Source organism: Lethenteron reissneri, chromosome 46 (assembly GCF_015708825.2).
Source record: "Lethenteron reissneri isolate LAM-NWPU_2019-01 chromosome 46, ASM1570882v1, whole genome shotgun sequence".
Lineage (NCBI taxonomy): Eukaryota > Metazoa > Chordata > Hyperoartia > Petromyzontiformes > Petromyzontidae > Lethenteron > Lethenteron reissneri.
The window spans coordinates 4,076,509-4,102,558 of record NC_083824.1 but is presented as its reverse complement, the minus strand read 5'-3'; the positions used below and the strand labels follow the sequence as shown (position 1 = coordinate 4,102,558).

Genomic DNA, 26,050 nt, shown 5'->3' with positions numbered 1-26,050 from the left:
TTTATTTTTTATTATTTCATTACTTCCCTTCTACGTGACTTCACCGAAAGAACCAAGAAGATGAATTCCTGCAGTCACGAAAGCTTTAAATCGAAAAATAAACATTTAGCTTCAACAGTGGCTGTAAATATTTGTTTTTTAAAAAGGTAGAGCGTCGGGGGGTGACATTGCCCAGCGGAGGGGAGTGCATCCGCCGCTCGCTGTGGAGGTTTGTGGTTCGGCTCCGAGAGGCTGCACTGGTTAATACTGTGTGGTGTGCTTAACTGGGCAAATACGTCCCGTCTGCTTCACGCAGTGGACGTTAAAGATACCGACGTCGTTGTCAATGAGAAGGCCATTAATTGCAGGCGTCATTGTCCCAACATTTGCCAAATTGGGGAGAGAAAAAACAAATGCCCGAAAATTACTCAAGGATGGAATTCGACGACGCCGCTTTCTGCCGGCAAACTCGCCCCGTCTGCTGTAAAAAGCACCCATTCATTATTATCACACCCTCACATATTTTTGGGTCGTACCTCGCGTTGTTAGGAAGTTGTCCGACGTTCCGCTGAATGCGCCGGAAGCTTCATAATGAGCGGGCGCACACGTTCACAGGGCGCGTGGACGATGTTAATCCATTGCCTTCCCTTCCCGTAACAATATCTTCCTGTAACAATACCTTTGGCAGCTTCAGGAGGGGGTCGTTGGTGTAGTTTTGAGATTCCTCCTCCGTTGAGATTTAAGCGCAGACCGCTGTGGCTCACCGATTGGTCCACCGTTTTGGTTGCACGGCCACACTCGCACTACTCTGGATGTTGCCTTTCATTTATTTGGGGTCGCGTTGAAGAGGCGCTGAGCTGCTCTTAACGCGACAAAAGCTCGCTCACGAGAAGTTCCGAATGCAGTCCGCGGTGGAACGCACGGGTACAGGACAACGGGAGTGAGCTGAGCGCGTGTGCGAGCACGCTTGTGGGTGGCTGTACACCTCGTGTTTGTTGAAGCAATAATCGGAATTACATGAATACAAGCTTCCGCTAAACCAGTGGTCCTGAACCTTTACTGCAGTCTGCACCCCCCCCCCCTTTGGTTCTCACAAAGGGCATCTCATCTCGCACCCCCAGGTTAAGAAAGCACTGCGCTAAGCTCTCTCGCCGCTTAACTTTCAGCCAATTCACGCAGCACAAAGGCGGCGACCACTTCCACGCCGCCGGCCAATTCCATCTCACGGATGGACGTCGGCCAGGAAATATCGCTCCGCCAGTCTCCCCCGGCTGCTGCTGAACCCAGCTGAACCCTATGGGGAGCCCGAGTTTTGCTCTATGAGCCTATGATTAATATTGAACCCTATGAGAGCCATAATCTGGTCCTATGAGCCTGTGATTAACACTGCACTCTGGGAATCTAAGTCTGCTCCGTGAGCCTCTGAAACTAGCAATGCACCCTATGGCAACCATAGTCTGGCTCTGAGTCCCAGTGATCAACAATGAGCCATATGGGAAACCCGAGTTTGCTCAGTGCGCCTCGTGAGATAAACACTGAAGCCAGTGGGGAGCCCGACTCCGGCTCTCCGAGCCTCAATGATGAACACGGAGGGACCACTCCGAAACTGACGGCCAATTCGATCGTGCGGATGGGACATCCGCCGGTCTCCTCGCCGAACCTCCTTCCGTGCATCTCGCCCGCGCCCAGCGACATCGGCAGGGCGCCCGGAGCGGCGACTACTGCGGGGAGTGGTGGTGTTGGAGGCTGGGGGAGGTCATGTCACGGCGCCCTGACCTCCACGACCCCCGCACGGGAAACGGCACCGCGAGAACGCCCCGGCGGCTGTTTCTATCCTCGCGGCTGTCCCGCAAGGTCCCCGCGCGCGCCGCCGTCGCACCACAGAAATAGAGCGGCGAGGCCGCCACGCTCCCGCGAGAGAATGGGCGACCGCGTCTGTGCGCGCGCGGCCCCACGCTCGTTCGTGGCCGGGCAATTTGCCCGAAAGGCACTCGATACGCGCAATGGATCCGCATCATCCACTGCACCGTGGAGTTATTCCGGTACGGTTAATCTCCCTCTCCGCGCCGCACGAGAGCTAATGGAAGGTTGGAGTGGGATTTTGTTGTTGCTGCTTTACATTGTTAATATTCCGGCTCTTTTACGCTCGCCACGGCGCGGGTTAATCGACTCGCCGCGTTCTCGAGGGGGTGCCGGTTCCAATCAATATGTAAAACTCGACCTGATGACAATTTTTTCTTAAAAACCGTAGCCCATTACGAGTGCGGCAGGGTCACGGTAGACGACATTGTTGCTGCTTTCGTGCTCGCACGGAGATGCACTCGCCATAATCAGACCCCTGTGACCAGCACTCCGCTGCCGAGAGGTTGCGGGCAGGCAGGAAGGGCCGAGGGCAAAAGGGCAATTTTCCCCGGGGCCTCACACAAAAGAGTCCCCGCCCCCCCCCCACCCCGTGCCTGGGGCTGGTGGAATGTAAGAGAGGGGGGCACCACGCGGCATCGCTGCCCCCAGGGAAGCCGTGGGCAGCCCTGCCCTTCCCGAATGTTCTTTAGTCCACAACTCCGGCCGACGTGTGGTCGGGCTCGCTCGCCGATTGTCGGGCACCGTCGCCCGACGGTTTCGCCGCAGGTGCCGGGAGCTTCTTGGGCAGCGACACAGCACGGCCGCTACAACACAAACGCAAGTGGTGTTCGTTTACTCGCCTTGCGAGCGCCTCTCATCGCGAAGGCGACGGACAAAGCAGCGGATCGCAGTGCCGAGCAAAGGGACTCGGGCTCGTCGTGCCTACTACAGTGCGTTGCCCATTCCTCCCGCGTCACCCGGCGTTGTTGTTTTTTTTAGATTCTTGGGGTTGAGATGCCTGAGGCGGAGTCCTAAGTGGGGGCTCTTTCTGTGATAAGGGACCGCAGTCACCGAAGGGAATTGATCGAGGCCGGGCTAAACGAGCGACACAAACACAACCACGGCAACAAGCGAAAGTTCTCAAAGTGCACAATGTATTACAGTATTATGTACAGGGCTGTTGGTGTCTTTTATTCGGTAAACATCACTAGACACGGTATCATTAGCCGTTCATTTACGAAAACGAGTCAAACACAAACGAGTACTCTACTGAGAGAGGAAAAAAACCAACCCGCATCACGCTAGACAACAAACTGGGCAAACCAGTCCATTAAATTTGGCCTTCACATTTGCATTTGCAAATAACAATTTTGCTGCACACAACAAAAAAAAACCAACGGGACGTTACACTTCATGCACCGCGCAAGACAAAGCGAGGCTGGGCCTTGATTAAAAATCCACGTCGTATTTTTCCCCCACCGTTTTGCTGACAAATAAAATAATTAACCAAACCGGCTGCCACCCACCGCCCACATTGGGAGAGCACGCAACGTGAGAAGCCGATGAGGGGGGGGGGGGGCGGGGGGCGCTTCCCAGCGGATTTCCATCGCAGGCAACAACGGTGCAGCAGCACCCACTGCACCCACGGTGCGGCGGGAGCCATCAGTGGGGCATCACCCGCAACACACGCCGCCTGCACTCTCTGAACCCGCTGTGGCCGCGCACAAGACGGCGAGGCTCGGAATATAAAACAAAGCGGCATTCCCCTACGGGGGGCGGGGGGGGGGGGTCTCGCAATGCCGCCGGTAGAAGGGCGAATTGCACCACAAATCCGAGCACTTAAATATTTACGCTTCCGCGACCGCGTGCGCTGGCTGGGTGGGCGCCGTCGCTCCCAACCCGAAGGAGGAAGCCGGTTCATTGACCCGCCGATCGAGGGGGGAGCGTCACCGCCACCCCCTCCCCCCACTCCGTAATTAATCCGCGGCGGGGATGTGCGTGCGTCGTCAGAGGAGGTACGAGACGCTTGGACATTTGATATCGTGCGCCGATCACCGAGTCCAGCCGCGCTCATCACAGAAACTCGTGGAACCCCACAAGACGTTGATCATTAATTGAAAAAAAAAGTAAACGCAGCGATCGTTCAAAGCTCACATCGGGATTGGAACTGGTTCTAGCAGGGCAGAAATCACTCACACCGGGGGTAAAAGCACAGCTGCTACCCCCCCCTCCCCCCAATCACGTCCAGGAGATGCCGACAAGAAGCGCAGAGGAGGTTTGTGTTTTAAATGCTCGCCACTGAACCCAGAGTAAGCACGGCTGGTGGGCTCTCTCTCACACGGCGCTGCGCGTGCTGGCACGTCGACGGTAAGCGGCTGGCATTCTAGAACACGAGTGGACAACAATTGAAAACGAGTAGCCGTGTCGAGCTCTTAGCAGCGTTACGAAACGAGCAGCACCCACACGCACCATGTAAACGTCATTTGGAAATAGCGCCGCAGAGAAATGACTCACCCATACCAATGTAAAAAAAAAAATGTTTCTCAGAATGTATTTATAGCTATGATTTGATGATGTGCAGTTCGGCGATGGGCATGCCAGACCACAGGAAGGGTTTCCTGCATACTAAGCATCGCAAATTGTTTCTGTGCGTACCAGTGAAGCTGCGATCAACTCATCAAGGAACATTGCAATAGCCCAAAACAGAAATGCCCTCTGCTCTATTTACACCTAGAGCTGAGCCTCATACAGAGGTCACAATTATCGCGAAAAAATGTCTAACGGCCATCCACGTGTCTACGTTTGTCTCATCATGTGCCCATACAAAATGTAACACAATTGAGGATTTACACACAAACGCTTGCAGTGCTGGAACAAAAATAAACTAATACTCTCATGTGTGCTTATCAAGTGTCTAACACGCTTTTGTCAATTCGGGGCCGATTTTTATGCACAGCGCTAACGACTGCCTGCAGTTATGCTCAACCGCGACGATGACAGACCTCGGATCCCCCGATCACAAATATAAACACGTGGTGTGCATACTACTGCCACATCTAAGTGCACCGCACGGCCATTTAAACTTATATACACACGCACACATATTTATACGCAACTTCCATATTTACAGATTCACCACCTGTGCTCAAAAAACGTTGGCCGTTTACAAGCTTCCATTAACACCAAGCCGCTAGCGTTGTGCATAAAACGCAAAACGTTCACAAAACATGATCGACGTATACAAATAAAGTACTTTTAAAACACCCACATCATATATATATAGTCTCTATAGTACGCAACACGGAGGGTTCTGTATTTAAATACACAATTGCTATCGGTATGACGAGTATAATAAGTTCTTGGTCCATAGTATGCCACTCTTTCAACTAATTCCGCAAAGTACAAACGAATTATATACTCTCTGGTTCTTTTGGTAAAGCCGCGTAGGATAGAAAAAATTCTAATTTACGGATGATTATTCCACGTGTCTACGTTTGTCTCAAGCATCCGTGATCAGGTGATTAGGTGACGACGGCGCTTGTGTTGCGACCGAAACGTCGTGTTCTTTTATTATTTTTTCCCATCTACGTGACTTCACCGAAAGAATCAGAGAGGGTGGATTCCTGCAGTCACGAAAACTTGAAATGAAGATACAAACGGATTGCGTTGCAAAAATCCCGATAGAAAACATCATAATGTATAAGTGCCATTCAACTACATCGGTCAAGGAAAGTTCAGGCCTCAACGCCGCACTGGGGAAGCAATGCGAGCGACAGGAGGGGGGGGGGGAAGTGCGTTAAGTTTGGAGCTGTGCTCTATTTGAACTCGAACAACACAGACAATATCGCTGTAACATCCCGCTGTTCTTTTCCCCACGCGCGCAACGCCTCTCCGCTGCACCTAATCACCTTTCGTGCCGTCCGATATGCCCCCGTCAGAAGCGGAACGCACCGCTGATGCCCGGGCTATCACTGTCAGTCCTCTAACAACAACAAAACCGCCATCGACCATAACGGCGGCGGCACCCGGCGATGAATCTCACGTGCGCGGCGCGAAAGCTGCGTCCGTTGGTTGCTAACGCCAGCGCTCTGCCGCCGCACGGGACGCTTTCAGCCGGCGAGGGGTTTACGCTTTGCTCCACTTGGGATAGATGCCAGAGATAGTTATCCCAAATTATTTTTTTTTGTGCTTAGTGGTTACGCAACTGGTTCTCACAATGGCACAGCGCATTATGGAACCCGCAGCGATTACACAGAAACATAGCGTGCAAATGCCTTCCTTATTTTCACTGACGATTGCCCGCAGACTCGCGAGGAGGGGAGGAGATGTTACTCTACCTTTGCGGTTCACGTAAAACTCTGAACAAGAGTCCAAAAAACCTAAATCGGATTCCACCCGCAGGATCATATCAACAAAATCTTAACCATTTACACCCCCCCCTCCCCACCGCTTCAACCCCCCACCCCCCACAAAATGTGAGACATCAGGAGGTACCCAACACGAGTCATCAAATAGGCGTGAAATAGAGCACAGGGTTTTTTTTTTTTAGATCCATTATGCCTGTCCGACACCTGTGCATTACCTGCGAGTGGCAGCATGCAGGCTGCAAACTGCAATGGCCTCCTGCATCTGTGGGTGGTGCAACTTTCTCTCCCTCTGTCTCCTGGCGCTGCGCCAGGCGCTAGGATTCCCCCCACCCCCTCGAGGGTTGGGTGGAGATCGCAGCAGGCGCGCGAGCGGGCGCCTGCTGGCGTCGCGAAGGAACCCGGCGATTTTAGAGCAAATTGCCGAACAAAATGGGAGGAGGGAAAGGGAGAAAATTGTCCTTTGTGTGCAAGTCGATGGCTTTTTCTCGCTTTCGCATCTCTCCAGCCCCCGCTCCATCGCCGCTTGGCACGTGCAGAATTTCTCAGGCTGAGAAAGGGAGACAGGGGGGAGGGGCGGGGAGAACAAATATAGACTTTAAGTACCGCTCACACGAGCACCGCAATTGCCAGTTAATGCACAAGCATCACACGCAACTCGTCTCCTCCGCAAAGAAAAATACAGGTGGTCATAAACTTGAGCACGAGGCACAAAGGGGTCAGCTCACCTCACCGTTTGAAACCTCAGAGCATCGCCGATTTATAAGAGCAGCAGCGTTAAAAGTCGGTGGCCCATCCGAATTCTCGATCGAACGTCACATCCTATTGTTGAAACGCGTGGGCTTTATAAATCGTGGTTATTATTACGTCAAAAGCAAGTCTCTAAACGCGAATGGAGATTTGCCATTCCTCATTTATTCTCATTCTCAAAATGTTCGAACTGCCCCCCCACCCCCCGCTGATGTACAGGTAGTCCCCGAGTTACGATGGTCCGACTTACGATATTTCGACCTTACGATGGCGATAGCGATACGACAAAATTGCCATCAACAACCTAACATCGTTCAAGTGTGCATACGACGGACAGAATCTTGGTGAGTACGGACAATATGATACGTTACGATACGTTCAATGCATGTTAAAAGTTTTTATAGCAGATAGGATTGTTTCCTGAAAAAACTTTCTATTAAATTGCAGTTCATACAGGTAGGCTAAGAATTTATCTTGTTTTTTTTACTTTACATTTTACTGTGCAATACAGTATTGTAATTAATAAATACATACAGTATATAGTTTATACAGTACGGTACTATAAATTGCTATGTTTTGCTAAATTATCACCATTCTTTAAGACTCCTGGATAGGCTAGGCCATCTTCGACTTACGATATTTTTGACTTACGATGGGGTCGTCGTAACGCATCTCCATCCTAAGTAGAGGACTACCTGTATTTACAGAACACCTTTTGACTTCTCAATCGGGAGACTTGCAGTCATCGAAAACGGTGCAATTAATGACCGCAACTTTCAACACAGGATTACTGCGATAGCACACGTCTGCAATGAAAGGTGTCGGGCGACGCTATGACCGGACGCTCACCGGCATCTCCCCTACGCCTTGGAGGCAGAATTCTTGCAGTTGTTGATCGACGGCGTGACCATGGCGGAGGTGAAGGTCACGGTAGGGAAGATGGCAGAAGACACGGAAGAAACGGCGGCGACTTGAGAAATGAGACACGGCGTGACGGGGACGATGATTTGATCTGCCCTGTAACCGGCGGCACCAGGGAGCGCGGAGGCGACCGTCAGGGTCTTGGCGACGGGCGCCAACGACAAGGAGCCGCGGGAGGTGGCAGCGCCGGGGAGGCCCACGTGAGCCGCGACGGGCGCGGCGGCCGGCAGGACGGACAAACGCGGGAGAGTGGTGGCGGCGGTGGCGCCCGCGGCTTTGCCCGTCCAGTTACCGACGTTGGCGACCGGGTGAGCGACCGATAAGACCACGGGGTAAGCGAACGTGGGGACGGCCAGAGCGCCGGCCGGCACGGCGGGAAGCGCGGCGGCGGTGTTGACGGCCACGGTGTTGACTGCCACGGTGTTGACGGCCACGGTGATGGCGGCGAACGAGTCGGCCACGAGCGCCCGCTCCAGGCGGCGCCGTGCCTGCTTCACCCGCTCCTCCTGCTGCCTGCCGTGCACAACATCGGGGGCGTAAAGTTACGTCGACGCGCCGGGGAGCCGATAGCCCCGTCGGAGAGGTGCCCCCGTGCCCGCCTTCAACCCACGAGGAAAGCGGTGAACGCTGGCGGCGGAGTGCATACATCGGGCTGGCAGCGCCATCTACAGGGCTTGCGTATTCTCCGGGGAACCAGAGCGCTGCACCGCAGGCAAATTGGATGAATAGATTAATAGTTTACCGAGCAATCAAAGTGAAACGTAGGAGCCTCATTAACAATGCCCTTAAGTAGCCGTAATTAGGTTGTTGCAGGTTGAGCATCCCGTTCCACGGGCACCGCGCCCGAACAACGCTACGCAGGGACGCAACGGTACAAGCCGCCGAGCGCTCTCACTCGCCTGATGTCGTCCTCCGTGACGATGAAGGGCCAGTGGTCAGGGTGGCCGGAGTGGCCGGGTGGGGCGGCGCCGACCTGCGAGGGCGGCCGCGCTGGCGCCGCCAGACGGCAGTAGCACAGCGAGTTGATCACGACCACGAGCAGCGAGTCCAGAGAAGAAGCAGAGCTCACGCCTGTCCACGCGTCCGGTACACGGTAACAGCGGCCACCGCTTTGTCATTTAACTCTCTTTCGTTCAGAGACGTCTGTGAGTTGCTGGATGGATCCCGTTCACCCGTGAATCTCAGAATGCGCAAGCGGTCCAGCGTTGATTTTATTTAGAGAGGCGAGCGCTGTTGTTTTTATAGACATTGTACTCACCGCAGAGAACCATAGCCACACGACCACACGACCACACTACACGATAGTTGGAGCCAAACTATGCCACGTGGCAATGTGGGAGCCTCGGTACCGATAAAGTTATTTTATTTAACAGTTTTTCTTCCCTGTTCCGGAAGAAAAACTGAACGAGAAAGGGTTAAATAGCGCTGACGTTCAGCCTCTCGATGCATGCTCGTAATTACGCTGAGAGACAGAGAGAAGAACACATTGATCATTACCAGACATTAACAGGTTAATTGCGTAATTAACTGGAAATATGAAAATTGGGTGGGTTAGGGCGGGTCACGTCGCGGCCGAAGGTCAAGAATGTTGGAGTAAAAGCCAAGGAAAGGACTGCGTCCGAGAGGATTTATCTCAACATGGAGCAATGAAATCAGCTCGTGCACAGGTGCTGGGGGTGATTATTACATTGAAATCCATGAGAGATGGCCACGGCATAGGGGAACCTTAATCCAGCAGTGGATTGATCATGACAATGATGATGTTCAGTCATTGGTAACCGGGCTGAGACCATCAACTGACTGCGCTAAAATATATCGGCTCTGGGGATGAAATAGGAATCTGTTTGACCGTCACGCGACGAACATTAGTCCCGGTGGCAGAGAAGGTGGGTCACTGTTGCCTATTACTGCGTGGATCAAAGGTCACTGGGAAGCGATCTCAGAATTAGTTCTGCGATATCCATGGGCCATGATATTTTCCAAGGGTTGCTCTCTGCTCCCCGAAGATTCACAACGAATACTTCGACTCATTAGATTAGACGCCGATAACATTGGGGAAAATTTAATATTTTTGAATTCGCGGAAATGTCATCAATACTTCTGTGCCAGGCTAGGTGCACTCTGAGACCATGTGACATCGTATCGAGTTGCTCAGCTCCACGAGTTTCCAAACAAATACTTTGTCTCATTACATTGAAGCCGACAACATCGGGTTAAATTATTCTTTATTTTTTTGTCAATTAGCAGTAATGTGATCAATACTTGTGTGCCAGGCTAGGTGCACTTTGAGACCATGTAACAGAGCAAAAGCTCACTGGAAGCTCGTGGGGACAGAGCAAGGTGTTACAGGTTAATTGACGTGGATGACTGGCGCATTCACCACTCGCACCCGCCCCCTCCCACCGTGCCAACTCATTGCTGGAGGGCAGCTGCAACCAGCTGCTCACGAATGCTTTCCACGAGTTGCCCCCAGAGGGAGGCCAATCTTGTCCTGACTGGTCCCAGCCATTAGCAACTCCATTTGGCTTCAGGTCCTCCCGTCCCACATCAGCCCATTGCTACATATTCTTAGAATTACTATAACGGTGGTTTACGCAGGAAGGCCTCAATGAGTCTCAAGACTCATCGTCTTACTGCCATGTGTTCGCAGTACGGGGGGTGGGGGTGGTGAATGCTGCCAAGTGTAATCCCAATTGAGTCATTTTCAGGTAATGTTTCAGTCTTGGGATGTTTGGCCAAAACCAGTTGTAATGTACGGTTTTCTTGTTTTAGCCACGGGAGGAAGCTGGAGAACTCGGGAAGAAAGCCATTCAGGACAGAGGAAGAGCATACAAACGCCAGACAGAAAGGTGCCCGAGTTGGGAATCCAATGGCGCCACGGTGGAAAATTGTTGACTTCCTCGCCTGGTATGCAGGAAGTCGTGGGTTCGATCCCGACCCCGACGCCTGCTGTATATTTGGAGTTTGCTTGTCTCTCCCCAAGTGGTCGCGTGGATTTTTCTCTGGGTCCTCCGGTTTTTCCCTCCACGGTTAGAATCAACGTGCATTTAGAGTACTTGGCTGCTGTAAATTTCCACATAAGCTACTTCGCGTTGAGCTATCTCTTGTGAAAGCCAGGTGACTTCTGAAAAAGAGCTATACAGCTCAGTGGGCCTTACCTGGTAACATAAATTGATATATCTTTTTTAAAGAACCCAGGCCCCGATTGCTGTGAGGCATGAGTGTTGCCACAGCGCCACCCTGCTGCCTTCATCCAGCCCCCTCCGTTCGTAAAAAAAAAAAGCGACGCTTGTGCACGCGGTGGCTGGGCGTGCAGGCTCCATGACCCAACCAAGACATCCTCATTAGCTGTAAGAGTCCACTGATAAGCATACAAAAGTGGCAGGCACTTGCCATTCGATACTAAGTGACGACGACATCGCTGCTAAGTAGCGGTGATGTCACCATGTCGCATAGGTCAGAATTGGTGCACTTTGAGACCACATGCAGTGGCAAAGGCTTCCTGGCAGGTCACAGGACCCAGATGTTATTGATTAACGGGCTAGGGTGACTTGCAGATGCAATACTCAGAGTGCCGACTGTGCCAACTTGCCCGAGCACACACAAAGATCCCCCGAGTATCATCCTACACAGGCTGTCAGGGCAAGAGCTGCGTAAGCGAGCACATGTGCAGCACACGCACACACGCGCGCAGCTGTTGGCGTGTGTGCCGTACAGCACAAAAGCAACGCGTCCGCGGCAGACCTTCCGCTCGCGCGCACGGCGTGAGTGATCGAACGTGCGACCGAGATCGGTCACGAGTGTATACAATCACCCCGAGCGCGAGCGGCCACAGCAGGGGCGTTAATGGTATGTGTTCAAGAGCGCAAGACAAATTACCGGGGGGGGCTGCGATGGAGGTGATTTATGGACAACCCAAAGCGAGACCCCCACCTTGTATTAACCAGGGGTTGTGCACGGCGTTGATGACCTCGCCAACGATGTCCACCGTGCTCTTCCCCTCCATCTGGCCGCCTTGAAACAGCTGCGGCACCAAAGTTCACGTCAACAGTTCAACACGATCAATACCCATTCTATTAGGTGAGAACGTTCAGGCACAAGGGCAACAAAATAAATGCGGCCTCCTCGGACAGGAGAGACACTTTCACGAATGATGAGTTGCCTGCTCGCTCAGCTCAGCCGCTAATAGGCGAAGGAGCAATATCCCTCCAGCCGCCGGGTGTCCCAATATTTTGTGTCGAGTGCCGCATTGACCGATAAGCAGAGAACTGCAGGCCACAAAACACATAACAGATGTGGAGATAGGAGACAGATGCATTTGGAACTGATGTCAGCGATAGAAGGGATTATTTCAGCGATATAAAAGTATCTTCTCTTGAAGGGCACCGGTAAATATTTAGATGTGAAAGTGTAAGAGCAACAGGTTCTGGCTTGCCGAGCTCATCCTTAGGATAAGGCCCTGGTGGGTATCTCACAGAGGTCTCCTGCACAGGCGGTGAGACAGCCCGCACTACCAGCATTCACTCGGTGCGGATGACTGGAAGGTCGACGATGTAGGGCAAGGTTATGTGTGTGTGTGTTATGTGTGTGTGTGTGTTGTGTGTGTTGTGTGTGTGTGTGTGTTATGTGTGTGTGTGTTATGTGTGTGTGTGTTATGTGTGTGTGTGTTATGTGTGTGTGTGTGTTGTGTGTGTGTGTGTTGTGTGTGTGTGTGTTGTGTGTGTGTTATGTGTGTGTGTTATGTGTGTGTTTTATGTGTGTGTGTGTTTTATGTGTGTGTTTTGTGTGTGTTATGTGTGTGTGTGTTATGTGTGTGTGTGTTATGTGTGCGTGTGTTATGTGTGCGTGTGTTATGTGTGTGTTATGTGTTATGTGTGTGTGTGTGTTATGTGTGTGTGTTATCTGTGTGTGTTATGTGTGTGTGTGTTATGTGTGTGTGTGTGTTATGTGTGTTTGTGTGTTATGCGTGTGTGTTTTACCTGACAATTTCTGTGTGTATGTGTGTGTGTGTTTTTTACCTGACAATTTCGCAATTGAATTTACACGACGCTTTTTTTCACAAAACAGGCTGGCAAACGCAAAAAAACAGTTCACAAGACAGCCGGCCAATTCACCTTGCAGAACACAGGCGAGGTTCTAGAGCTATAAATAGAAATGTGAAAAAAATTAATGCAATTATCGTTGTGCTGGCACACGCACATAAAGCGCTCCGACTGGTTCGCCCGGCAAACGTACGAGACTAAAACTCTTCTGAAATGCATTCTGACGTGACGACGGCCCATTAGCACGTGAAGGAAACGTAACTAACCCCGTTCAAATCAATCTTGCTATTTGCGGTGATCACAATATGAGCAATCGCCCATTTTCCAGAATCAAATTATTTCTGCGCTCGTAAAACAAAACCCCCGCTCTGGCGTAGCATCCTGCGACTTGGGCCGCGTTTTCACTGCAGCGTCTTGACTAGCGCCGGCTGCGATTCGATGGAATGTTACACGGAGCTTATTTCTCATACACTGTCATTCACTGCATCCAAATCGAATGTATTTGAAATGATGTTTACATAGAATGTTAATAACAAGTACATTTTTATCCTGGTTATTAATAGTAATATTATTTGGGTTTTTCTTTTCTCCCATCTTATGAACTATACAATTCTATCCAGCCTATCCATTGTCGGTTAATCATCCCGTCGGGGTGGAGAACATTGGTAACCAGTTCGTGGGGAAGCCAACAACGGTTGTCCTACGGAGAGACTCGCCACCGCCACGAGCCGTACTTCTTTAGAATTGAAGCTTTCGTGACTGCAAGGATTCATACTCGTAGTTTTTTCGATAAAGTCACGTGGGTAAAAAAAACGAGATTAAAATTAATAAAAATAAAATAATAAAAATCACGACGTTTCCGAGGCAACACAAGTCTCCGTCATCAGATAGGACCGTCACAGCCAGATTTCATCTAATTCTTTTTTACCTACGTGACTTTACCGAAAAAACTAAGAGTATACCGTCCCTTTCTCTCAACCCCTCCACGCACTCTCAGCTCCAGCAATCAAGCACGTCTGCTAAAGCGCCCAGTCAACCATCTCTCCAATCACTCATCCTTCTCTGCCGCCCCCATTGTCTGGAACTCCTTTCCTCCAGTCTTCTGTGCCGTTGACTGCCTGCCCCCCGTTTAGGTCCAGGCTCAAGACCTGCGCTTCACCGCGGCCTATGACTGCCACTACAACAGTCGAAGGAGCGTTTCTGTACAGCAACTTGAGATGCGGTCAAATTTGGACGCTAAATAAATCTTCATTGTGTTGCATTGCAAGCTGGCCACACATCCCAATAAAAGACCCCTCCTCCCGAAGGGCAGTCTTGAAATTCACCAAGGGTGAATCTGGCTAATAAGGGGTATTAATAATATAGCCAATGTCGTTACTGTTTTCCAAAACCCTTGCACCTGTGGTAAATGACTCATAGGTCAGTTATTTCGTGCTCAAATGATCATTAAGATTCCACGTTCCTATGACACATCCAAAGGACAACCACTATAAGAGGTTTTTGTTGGGTTAGATCGCGTAAATAAAAAATGTGTCGTTAATGCACATGCATACTGTACGTTGACTCAGTAATACCCCCCCCCCCACTTTGCGCAAGAGCACAGAAGCATGGTCACCACATCTACGCCTCGATATAAGGAACGAAACAGGTGGACTTCTCAACAAATCTGGCTGTCGCCTGATGAAGCTAGTTGTAATTACTGGCGAAACGTCGAACTCGGATTGTAAATGTTGTGGCTTGGCTCTCCAACACACCGGTGTTGCTGTACTAGTACACAACACTATACACTACATTATACACTACACTACACCGTACACTACTATACACTACTATACTGTACACTACACTATACACTACACTATACACTACACTACACACTAGTGCTGTACTAGTGACGAATTGGCCACGTTCTGTTTACGTGACAACCCTTACTAGTTGGCTGTGTCGGGTGGTGGCAGGTTTAACGACACATTTATATATTTACGCGATCTAACCCAAAAAACCCCCTCTATTATGGATGACATTGGTCGCGAAAGCCTACGTCTTAAAAAGGACAACCACTGTTGACTTCTCTACAAAGCGGTACTAATTTTATCGACCCCGGAAAGATGACAAGCCGAGTCAGCCCCCCGCAAGCAGGATGCAAACTCGCAAACCTCCGACTGCGAGCCTCTCGCTCCACCGCCGAGCGACGCCAGCGGTGCGTAACAGCGAACACAAAAGGGCCCCCCCTCTCCTCCACCCACCCCACCTGCTTGATCTTGTCCAGGATGGGCACCTCCTTGAAGACAATGATGCGGGCGAGCCGGGGCTGCACGAAGAATCTGGTGAACACCTGATAGGGCTGCTTCACCACCTCCTTCTGCTGTATGCAACGAGATCACCACGATGTCATAACCCCAGCTGCCTAACAAACTTGTGCCAGCAAAGGGGGAGATCGGGGGGCACTCGGCGAGCCCTGAGGATCCAACGCACGACCCCCCTCCAATTGCGTGGCACTACGGGGCCCATTGCATATTTTACGACTCTCACTCTACCACTCTGGACTATCTATGTGCTCTGCAGAAGGGCCACTGACCGAAGTCACCTATTATATCGTTTTTTAAGGCCACAGTGTTTTTGACGAATGTGTTCGAGTTTCATTGTTATTTGTGCTCGTGCACCACTGCCAACACAGCTTCGCCAATTAATTTGTATAAAGTCAGTCGTTCAAGCGAGTGTAAAGGAATGCAAGATTGACGTTCATCACCTTCTTCAACTGCTATGTCGTTCACATTCATTGGCCTGTCTCAGGCTGCCGCAGGCTCTAGTCACGCGACTAAATTATTCCAGTCCGCGTCTTCATTCAGACTGTTAATTTCGTCTCGTCAAAAGTCGATTGTGCTCCGGTCTCTGGTTGGCAGTAATCGTGGTCATCGTCGCGCTTGGTCATTTTCATCCACTCACAGTCATCGTCGACCAAATTAAAACACTGCTTTGACAAGTATTTGTGCTGTTAATTAACTCACTAAATTTAGCCTGCACTTTGAGAAGCGATGCTCTGTCAAGCGCTGCCACGGTAGAAAACCGATAGTTACAGACGGGAGATCTTACCTGAGCAGCCAAACTTGACTGCGAGTTGGTGCGTTGAGCGGCATGTTCCGTCGTCCTCAGCTCGGCTACAGCAGCTGTGTGCGTCTTGGGAGAGGTGTATTTCCGGACGGAGTTTTGCTGTCCGGTGGGAGTGCGTTTGATGGCGGGCTTCTGCTTGGCGGGGGATGTGCGCTTGGCGAGCGTGCGCTGCTTGACGTGCACGTGTTTGACGGCTTGTGTGTGTTTGATGGCTTGTGTGTGTTTGACGGCGTGTGTGTGTTTGACGGCAGGCGTGCGTTTGATGGGGGAGCTGGGCTTTTGGGCCGGAACCGGCTTGGTGGGTGAGTCCATAACTTTTAACTTCTTCTGCAAAAGAAAAAAAAACAATATTATTATTTTAACACCCAGCATCATTTTCAGTAGCACAAGTTGGTAGCAGGGCAGGTTATTGCTGGACTTCACAAACCAAACATTGCAAGAGCATAGAAGTCAAGTTTAGGTTTCAAAGTTGGTGATTTAGACATGGGTCATGTGATCTCTGTTATTGCACAGGTCTGAGAGCCGGACTTGAAAAAGGAAACCAGAAAACGAGCTTCCAGTCTGTACAGGTGCACGCAGATGATATTGGGAATCCATGGAAGGCTTGGGGGCAAGCAGCTTGGAAGTTCAGAACATAACAGGGCCAGCGAGAGTAGTGGATGTAGTCATGAGGAGGAGATTGTGACGGGTGGATACGGAACAACCGTGGATATTTCTACACTGCCCTCTAATGCCCACAACGCGTACTACACCTATTGTTGGGTTCGGAGGGCACCAATCAACTATCTAGGTTAAGCCCTGCTTAGAATCTGAGGTCTGACGGGACTGGGAGCATTACGTGTGATCTGGTCACAGAGTGAAACAGCGTCATCATCAGGATCCATGGCCAGGTAGCCTGTAGGTGTCCACTGCACATTTAGAAACACACCAAGGTAAACATGATTCGAAATTAAGATCCATGAAGATCCACCGTGAAGATATAAACCAATTCATAAATGGAGCGAAACACATGTCATGGCAATGGGCGACTTCACACCAATGGTAGGTGGAAGGTGAAGAGATGAGCGGATCATTGGTGAAATTTGGTAGTGGAGTGAAGAGCGACACAGGAGAATGTCTACTGGGTTCCGTCGTTGCCAGCAGGGAAATTAAACTCATCAGCACCTTTTTTTACAGAGGCACGAGTCTCGAAAATGAACATGCTGGAGCAAAAACAGAAAGATTCCTAATTAAATGTAACACGTGTTGGCTCCCGTGATCAATATTACGATTCGTAATGGATTTTTGGATCAGCGTGTGAGTAAAATGACAATGTGTGTGTCGTAGACCCTCCTCCACCCGACACGGCCAAATAGGTAACGTTGAAAGCAATATCCGATTTTTAAATATTGCGGATCACTCTCCAGTGAGGGCATACACAGAGAGGCCTGACAGATAGAGTGAATAATAGTTGGACACTGCACTATACACCATGGGGCCCTGATAAAATGTATTTTTTAAATGTTTAAAGTTAATTGTGGCATCAATAAGACTGCGAAAACCTCCTCTTTGAAAGATACGTTTAAAAAAAATACGTTGAACTTTTTGAGCAATGACAGACCCATTAGCCTCTGATCACACTTATATAAACTGCTCACGAAAGCCACAGAGAACTGAATAAGTCAATTTAGTGGGTAACCATCCAGGACAACTGCCGCTGATCTCCCCCACAAAGTGGTACTCATTTTATTGACCCCAGGAGGATGACGAGCTGAGTCAAACCCCCCGACGAAAAAAAATGTTTTATTGAACAACAGCCGGCTACAGAGCGCGAGCGGTAAGGGGGGGGGGGGAGAGGTACAAATATTCCACGGATGAAAGCCTGAGGCCAGGTGCTCACGGGCAGGAGGGAAGGAGGTTGGGCTCTCTGCCCTACTCACGTAGGGACAATGATTGGGAGCGTGGTATTTTTAGGGGAGGGAAGGGCGAGGGAAGGGGGGGAGGAGGAGGAGGAGGGACCCCTACGATGATTTTAACTCGTGACCTTCCGATTGCGAGCCGCTCACTCCACCACGGAGCCACCGAGCCGGTGTGCAAATGACACAATGGGATCAACAAGTTACCTCCTGCAAGCGATTATAAATCATCGATTCGGAAGGATTTCCAGACACAAACACTGGTTCAAATATCACCGGTCAACATCCCAAAGCGGGGCTCCTCCTAAACATGTACAGACTTGGTCTTCACCTGAGGACGGCTGCTTGCGTTGTGGCCGAAACGTCGTGAGAATTATTTTATTATGTTTTATTTCATTCTTTTATTATTTCCATTCTACGTGACTTTACCGAAAGAACCAAGAAGATGTACCGTTATGTTTAGCTTTAGAACGTGTCGTTCATGCAATTTGTCTCTCATAATCGAGGAGCAATCACAGACAACCTGGAAGGAAGGCAGCAGCAGTCCGGTGGTGAGCCAGCACTACCAATAATAGCCCCAGCTCTGCAGTCCTCTATATATACAAGATTAACTCTTGCTGTACACACACCGGTTGCTTGTGCTTGGCGTCCGGCGTGAGAGGGCGCTTTCTGTAGTTGGGGCTGTTGTTCCAGGGTCCAGTCATCGTCCCCGTGCGAAAGTTGAAGTTGGAGAGGTCCATGACCTTCTTCGTCGCATCCACGAGCCTCAGCTTGCTGCGAAATCGCTCCCCCGTGGGGCTGCGAGCCATGGGGAGGAGATGCAGAAGCGGACAACGCGTGATTATTTATATCATGATCGTTAACTAATTGGGGACGAGGTGTTTTGTCTCGATTTTAATAGCACCCATTACTGTGTTGTCAGGGGTGGAGCAGTGGCGCCGTGGTTCACGCACTAGGCCGACTGGACATCGGTGAAAAAGTGCTTTATAGCTCATCGGATTTCTCCAAGATGAATAAAGATTTTTATTCTGAGACCCGGGGTCAATCAGTCTGTTCACAAACTGGCACAATAATCATCTGAAATCTATTGTGATGTTTCTGTAAGTTAACTTTTCTATGAATTGTTTGTTAAATATGTGCAAGCTAACTTTTCTTTCAGGAAAATATATTAAATTTTATATTGTTTATTTTTAAGCTTTGCTTTTTTACTTACTTTGTAAGGCGTTTTTTGTTTGCTTTCATTTCTATCTGCTTCATTGATGTGCTTTTGTTTTTATGTTATTATCGCGAGAGTAATTTTGGGGACCCAGGTCGCTCTTGAAAATGAAACTGTCCTGGTCTCTTGAATTCTCATCTGGTTACACAATATCACATTTTCATGATCTCCCACATCCATATATCACGACTGCAATTAAAAGACTACGGGCCAAATTCAAATCTGGATGTTTCCCTTTCATTTTATATTTTTGTTTGTCAACAACAAATTTGTACATTAACAACGGAGACATTGCAACCGAATTGTGTTTCGACTGCCTCACCGTCACGTGAATCTGGCCCGATATCCAAGTCGTAACTTGACCATGGTTCACTATTTAATTTGGGGTTATCAAGACAATTATTAGCAAGAGGTGGAATTAATAGCCTCGTGACAAAAGCACCTGGAATATGCCCAATCTCGGAAGCTAAACTTGCTTGAGCCTCCAATCATGTTGGGGCGCTACGGTGGCAAGAAACTAACTAGCTCTGCTAATAGAGAGGTCGTAGGTTTGATCCCGACCCCAATGCCTGTATAGTTCTAATTTTCATGTTCTCCCCGTGGTCGAGTACTATACATTTCCACATAAGCCACCTTGTTGAGCTATCATTTTGTGAGCAGGTGACTTCTGAAAAAGAACTATATAGCTCACTGGGCCTTACCTGAGCAAATTAGTTTTTGAATAATCGTAATAGTGCTTAATTGGGTGATCACAATGCATAAGACACAATCTTTTTTATAAACTGTAACTTATATTCTCCACAATGCAACAGTTTGTCAAATATATCTATGGGACTCTTTTTGCCAGTATCAAGAATAGCCTTTACCCTTTCCTTTCCAGAAATAATAGGATTTACCCTTTCCTTTTCCAGAAAGGGTAAAGCCTATTATTATTTCATCAGGCTGTCATATATAGTTGTGGGGATACATGGCGCTTCTATGCTCCCCGCCTTCACCAACCCGCCCTGACCAGCGTGGTGAAACGTGGTCAAATAAAGCTGGCCAACAGCACCGGGGGGGGGGGGGGGGGGGGGGCGAGATTGACATAAGTGGCCGAAAACATTAAGACAATGACTTTTACATTTAACGTGACTGATGTTGACCGTAAAACATCCCTCATGCATGCCCCGATAAAATACATAATGCACACTTTTATTGGGCTTCTTCTCATCTCAAAACGTTGTATAAAACTGAAATCAGCCTGCCAATGAGTGCTGCCAACACGGAACAGGGCGATGTAAACATCTAAGATTTGTGTGCTTGTCAAACGAGTGCCAACAGCAGGAGCGTTAAATGTTCGGAACACAATATGCCGCTGTCTCTTCAATCGTGTCTTTTGCCATCACATTTTAAAACCCAAACTTAATGCATCTCTTCTGCATTGGCCTTATTTAGAACCGACCGTTCTCAGGGAGCTTGTAAAATAATGCAGTGATGTGTACACCACGCAGCCCTATGGCAAACTGCCTGCGTGTTTGTGCACGGCACCGCACCGTGGTTGGCACGGGAGGGTTGGTGCGACAAAATCCATAGCTGCTTCTGGACTTTAATGCCTCCACACGTCCCGACCCTCACCAACCTGCACTGACCAGCACGGCTGAACTACGGTCAAATGACCCCCCATGACTGAAAGGGATCGGGAGACCTTCATCCAGCAGTTGACACAAGTGAAGGGGTTGCACGCGAGAAAGAGGTTCACGCGCACTCCAGTATGCCTGTCTCCATGTACGCCCTCCTTCCTCCTCTCTGTGGACCCTGTCCACTCAGGGTTAGGTGGTGGTGGTGAGGGGCAAGTGATCTACCTCAGCGTTCTCCACTAATTGTCGGGGGGGGGGGGGGGGGATACTTTCACATCTGTGTATTGTCGGGGGCCGCACGTCAGGGGTCGCACTAAAGGCCACCACGGGCCGCCAGTGGCCCCGCGGGCCTTGCGATGACGAAGAACCTTGCTATGCGATAATGAAGAGTTGTTCAATGAAACCGGTAGATTCTTCTGGCCCCTGATGCCGAGATGACATCACCTAAGCATTGGTTACATGGCCCACGAGAAGCTGAATACTGATGAAGAAAAAATTACGAACAACTGGTGCTGGTGAACACGTGACTTTACCGAAAGAACCAAAGAGTATGAACACTCGTGACGAGATGGTACACGCCAGCCTACGTTTAAATTTCGGAGACATTTTGACGACAGCGAGAAGAATCGCAGTCTTCGTCAGTCGCTCGTGTTTAAACCCGTCGCGACGGTGACATATTTTAGCCTGATGAAGACTAATCTAAACGTCTCATTTATGGAATTATAGGCTGACGTGCCACAACCTGTTGTCACGAGTGATAAATGAACCAAAGAATGAACGGATCAATGTGAAGTGATGGATTAACGGATGACCGATTAAGTAATGAACAAATTGTAGTACAGAGTGATCCATTTCTTCACAACAGTTAACCGAGCATATGGAAATCAATGGATCCATATCTCAGAAGAGTGTTAACAAAAGATGTTATACGTGTGTTGACATTGATGGGAGACTTGCAGAGGCTTGTAAATAAAATGTTTCTAATTTGAATTGAGTATCTATGAATGGACCACCCTACCTATCAACAGATCAAGAAAGTCTTCCGTGAACTGATGATTTAAAAACTGCTGCGTGGAGGCTCACAGCGAGAAGCAGCCACAGGTGGGGTGCTGACCCCGTGACCCTGATCCCCGTGACCCTGATCCCCTTGACCCTGATCCCCGATGACCTTGAACCCAATGACACAGACTCCCCTGTGACCCCTCTCCAATGCCGCTGATCCATCATGACCCTGATCCATCATGACCCTCAGTCCCATCACCCCGAGCCCCATGATTCCCGATTCCCCACGGCCTTGACCCCGTATCTGGCGAGCTGAGTTCTCGGTCCCTCCGATGGAAGTGGCTCTCGGCGTGTGACGGTGTCACGGCCGCGGCTCGAGGTCACGGCGCTCCGGGTGCGTGGGGTGGTGGTGGTGGTGGTGGGGAACTCTGGTGACTCGGCACTCAGTTGCACCACATTCCACAATCAAATCAAAACATTCACAGCTCGTTTTGTCAATCCACTGCTGGATGAGGTGGGGGGGGGAGGGCTTCACTACGCCGTGTGGACAGTAGACAGGTTAATTGACCATACTTCACCACGCCGTGTGGACAGTAGACAGGTTAATTGACCATACTTCACCACGCCGTGTGGACAGTAGGCAGGTTAATTGACCATACTTCACCACGCCGTGTGGACAGTGGGCGGGTTATTTGACCATACTTCACTACGCCGTGTGGACAGTGGGCAGGTTATTTGACCATACTTCACTACGCCGTGTGGACAGTGGGCAGGTTAATTGACCATACTTCACTACGCCGTGTGGACAGTAGGCAGGTTAATTGACCATACTTCACCACGCCGTGTGGACAGTGGGCAGGTTATTTGACCATACTTCACCACGCCGTGTGGACAGTAGGCAGGTTAATTGACCATACTTCACCATGCCGTGTGGACAGTGGGCAGGTTAATTGACCATACTTCACCACGCCGTGTGGACAGTAGGCAGGTTAATTGACCATACTTCACCACACCGTGTGGACAGTAGACAGGTTAATTGACCATACTTCACCACGCCGTGTGGACAGTAGACAGGTTAATTGACCATACTTCACCACGCCATGTGGACAGTAGGCAGGTTAATTGACCATACTTCACCACGCCGTGTGGACAGTAGGCAGGTTATTTGACCATACTTCACCACGCCGTGTGGACAGTGGGCAGGTTAATTGACCATACTTCACCACGCCGTGTGGACAGTAGGCAGGTTAATTGACCATACTTCACCACGCCGTGTGGACAGTGGGCAGGTTAATTGACCATACTTCACCACGCCGTGTGGACAGTGGGCAGGTTAATTGACCATACTTCACCACGCCGTGTGGTTAATTGACCATACTTCACCACACCGTGTGGATAGTAGACAGGTTAATTGACCATACTTCACCACGCCGTGTGGACAGTAGACAGGTTAATTGACCATACTTCACCACGCCATGTGGACAGTAGGCAGGTTAATTGACCATACTTCACCACGCCGTGTGGACAGTGGGCAGGTTAATTGACCATACTTCACCACGCCGTGTGGACAGTAGGCAGGTTAATTGACCATACTTCACCACGCCGTGTGGACAGTAGGCAGGTTAATTGACCATACTTCACCACGCCGTGTGGACAGTAGGCAGGTTAATTGACCATACTTCACCACGCCGTGTGGACAGTAGGCAGGTTAATTGACCATACCTCACCACGGCCGGTCAGTGCGGGTTGAAGGCGGAAAGACATCGGCCCGTGGGAGCTTCCGAGCACTGCGAGTCGGGGACCTGACGCCGTACTGCCTCCTTGGCTCCCGTGGCCCTCGCTGCTACGACATCTACCGCGGCCCCGCTCACCAGAGCCCCGAGCCAGGCAGCCGGACCCATGGGGCCCCGAGCCAGGCAGCCGGACCCATGGGGCCCCCGGCTCCCTCAGGGAGCTTCACAACCGTGCGCCCCCCCAAAAAAATGTTAAAACACCTAATTTTTAACAAACGCCACCGCCACCACCTCCACCTCCATTGCCCCGCGCGGACTTTTAGCGCCGCGCTTCGCCCTCTCGCCACTTGACCGAGACCCCCCGGGGCCCGGCTCGCGTCCCCCACCGCGACGGGGAGCCATGTCCGAGCGCGTCCCGCCTCACGACGACGAAGACGACGACGGCGACTTTCGATGGCCGTGGTTGAAAGCCGTCGCCTTCCTCACGCCCGGATCTTCCCCCTCCCTCCCTCCTCCTCCTCCTTCATCGCCCGCCCGGCGCAGCACCTGTAGTAGTAGACGTCCGTCTTGCCCGCAGAGGCGCCCGACTTGCGGTAGACCTCCTCCCGCATCCATCCCGGGCCGAGCGCCGCGCACTCCGTCAGCTCCTTCGCCGCCTTCATGGCCGCGGCGCCGCGGCTGCCTCGGAGTCGTTCGTCGCGGACCCTCCCGCCGCCGCCGTCGCCAGGCGGCGTCTCATTGGTCGGAGCGCGGATTTGTTGGGGCGAGGCACCGCGGCGAATGTCTCCTCTGTGTGTCTGTCTGTGTGTCTGTGTGTCTCTCTTGGTGTCTCTGTCTGTGTGTGTGTCTGTGTGTCTCTCTCTCCGTGTCTCTTTCTCTGTCTCTCTCTCTGTGTCTCTTTCTCTCTGTGTCTCACTTTGCGAGGCCATTCCAGAGTTTAGGGACCGCGGCGTTTTTAACCTACCCAAATAAATATTTAAATAATGAGCCGTCCATACAAAAAAATTGCTTTGAAACAACCAATTAATTGATTAATTGGTGTCGATTTTGATCCAGGCATGCATTGTCACCGGATCTGAGTACGTTTGCAAAATATCGAATTGATTGAGCAACGGAAGTAGACTAAATTTTGATTACAAGATTTGACCACGACAAACACAAGTCAAGTTAAATAAAGTCCTTTAGAAAAGTTTTTTTTTAAACAACTTTTTATTAACAACTTCGTTTAACTCACGGTCGACAAGTACGTCATCGGCGCCTGAGACACGCGGCGCCTGTTTCTTGTGCGAGCCGATTCCACAGTTTAGGGACCGCGGCGTTTTTGACCGACACAAAAATATATAAATAATAAGGCCTCCATGCAAAATGTAATTGCTTTACATTAACGAATACGTGATTAATTGATGCCGATTTCGATACAGGCATGTATTGTCACCGGATCTGAGCACGTGTGCAGAATGTGGAATTTATTGGACAACGGGAAGTGGACGACATTTTGATGACAAGATTTGACCACGACAAACAGAGGAATCAAGTTAAGTAAAACCGTTGAATAAAACAATTCCAATAAGAAATAGGACTTTTCAGATCGCAGAAAATTGCAGCTTTGCGATTTGCTAAGGGGCCGTCCATAAATGACGTCACGCACCTAGGGGGGTGGGGTGGGTCAGACATTTGTGACGATGTGTGACGAGGGTGAGATTTGATAAATGTGACGTCACATCAGAATGCGCAACTTTAAATAAATATAGACAACACGTTCTACTTAATTAAATAGACTTTTTGATAAATGTTTTCTCCTACAACATCAGAGTGCAGCGCCACATTAAATACGCACTACAATGACAATAGTTTAAAGCGATTTGAAGCATGTTGGGGGGGGGGGGCATATTTGAGAGGGGGGGGGGGGTCTGACTTTTTATGACGTCGTGTGACGAGGGGGGGGGGGTGTCAAAAATTGCCCAAAATCGCGTGACGTCATTTATGGACGGCCCCTAACCGCACTGTTTCAAATTGCGATTTCGATTTGAAATCGATCACTCGTTCAGCCCGAGTGGGTAGTATGCTCCGAACCCGGCGTCCCGAGTTCGGTCCATGCTCACTGCTCACGGCCAACACCGGTGACGATGATCTGAATCGGTCCTGGGCCTCCCCTAGGTCGACTCAGCCTCAAATGAGTACCTGGTGCGGTGTGTAAACATCGCCACCCGGGAGACAAAGACGGCCGGGCGATGGAGTTGGCCACCCACCCCTCGTGTGCTGTGCCGTGTCAGCCTTGCTCAGACTATCCTTGTCTTTGTGTACGTGTCTAGTACAATCTTGATTTGAAGCTTTCGTGACTGCAGGAATCCATACTCTTTGGTTCTTTCGGTGAAGTCACACATTCCTGCGGAGGGAGCTGGTAGGAACGTTGGGTTGCTCGGTCAATGGCCAGGGTCAACGGCGGCGTGGTGTATTCCGCAAATATGGCCGACTGTGAGGGCGGGCACAAGCCGGCGTGAGTAGGTTAAACGTTGAGTTTTATAAGGGCACCACGGGGTGACCAGCCCCTCCTCAACCAGGCCCACCCCTCCCACCCA

At 50.4% G+C, this 26,050-nt stretch overlaps 1 protein-coding gene across 2 annotated transcripts; it reads right to left on the bottom strand.

The window, feature by feature from the left end:
• Positions 1-2,958: 2,958 nt before the first annotated feature.
• On the bottom strand, positions 2,959-24,164 carry LOC133354097 (uncharacterized). Of its 2 annotated transcripts, none has more exons than XM_061570668.1 (8): positions 24,018-24,164; positions 18,534-18,702; positions 15,992-16,336; positions 15,150-15,263; positions 11,790-11,880; positions 8,752-8,927; positions 7,785-8,365; positions 2,959-6,735 (listed from the first exon to the last, which is right to left on the bottom strand). In XM_061570668.1, the coding sequence occupies exons 1-7, from the start codon at positions 24,131-24,133 to the stop codon at positions 7,796-7,798; spliced, it is 1,581 nt and encodes a 526-aa protein (XP_061426652.1). In that variant the 5' UTR covers positions 24,134-24,164; the 3' UTR covers positions 2,959-6,735; positions 7,785-7,795. The 2 variants fall into 2 exon arrangements, with proteins under 2 accessions (XP_061426652.1, XP_061426653.1); XM_061570669.1 differs by having other exon boundaries at positions 15,150-15,260.
• Between the last annotated feature and the right edge of the window lie 1,886 nt (positions 24,165-26,050).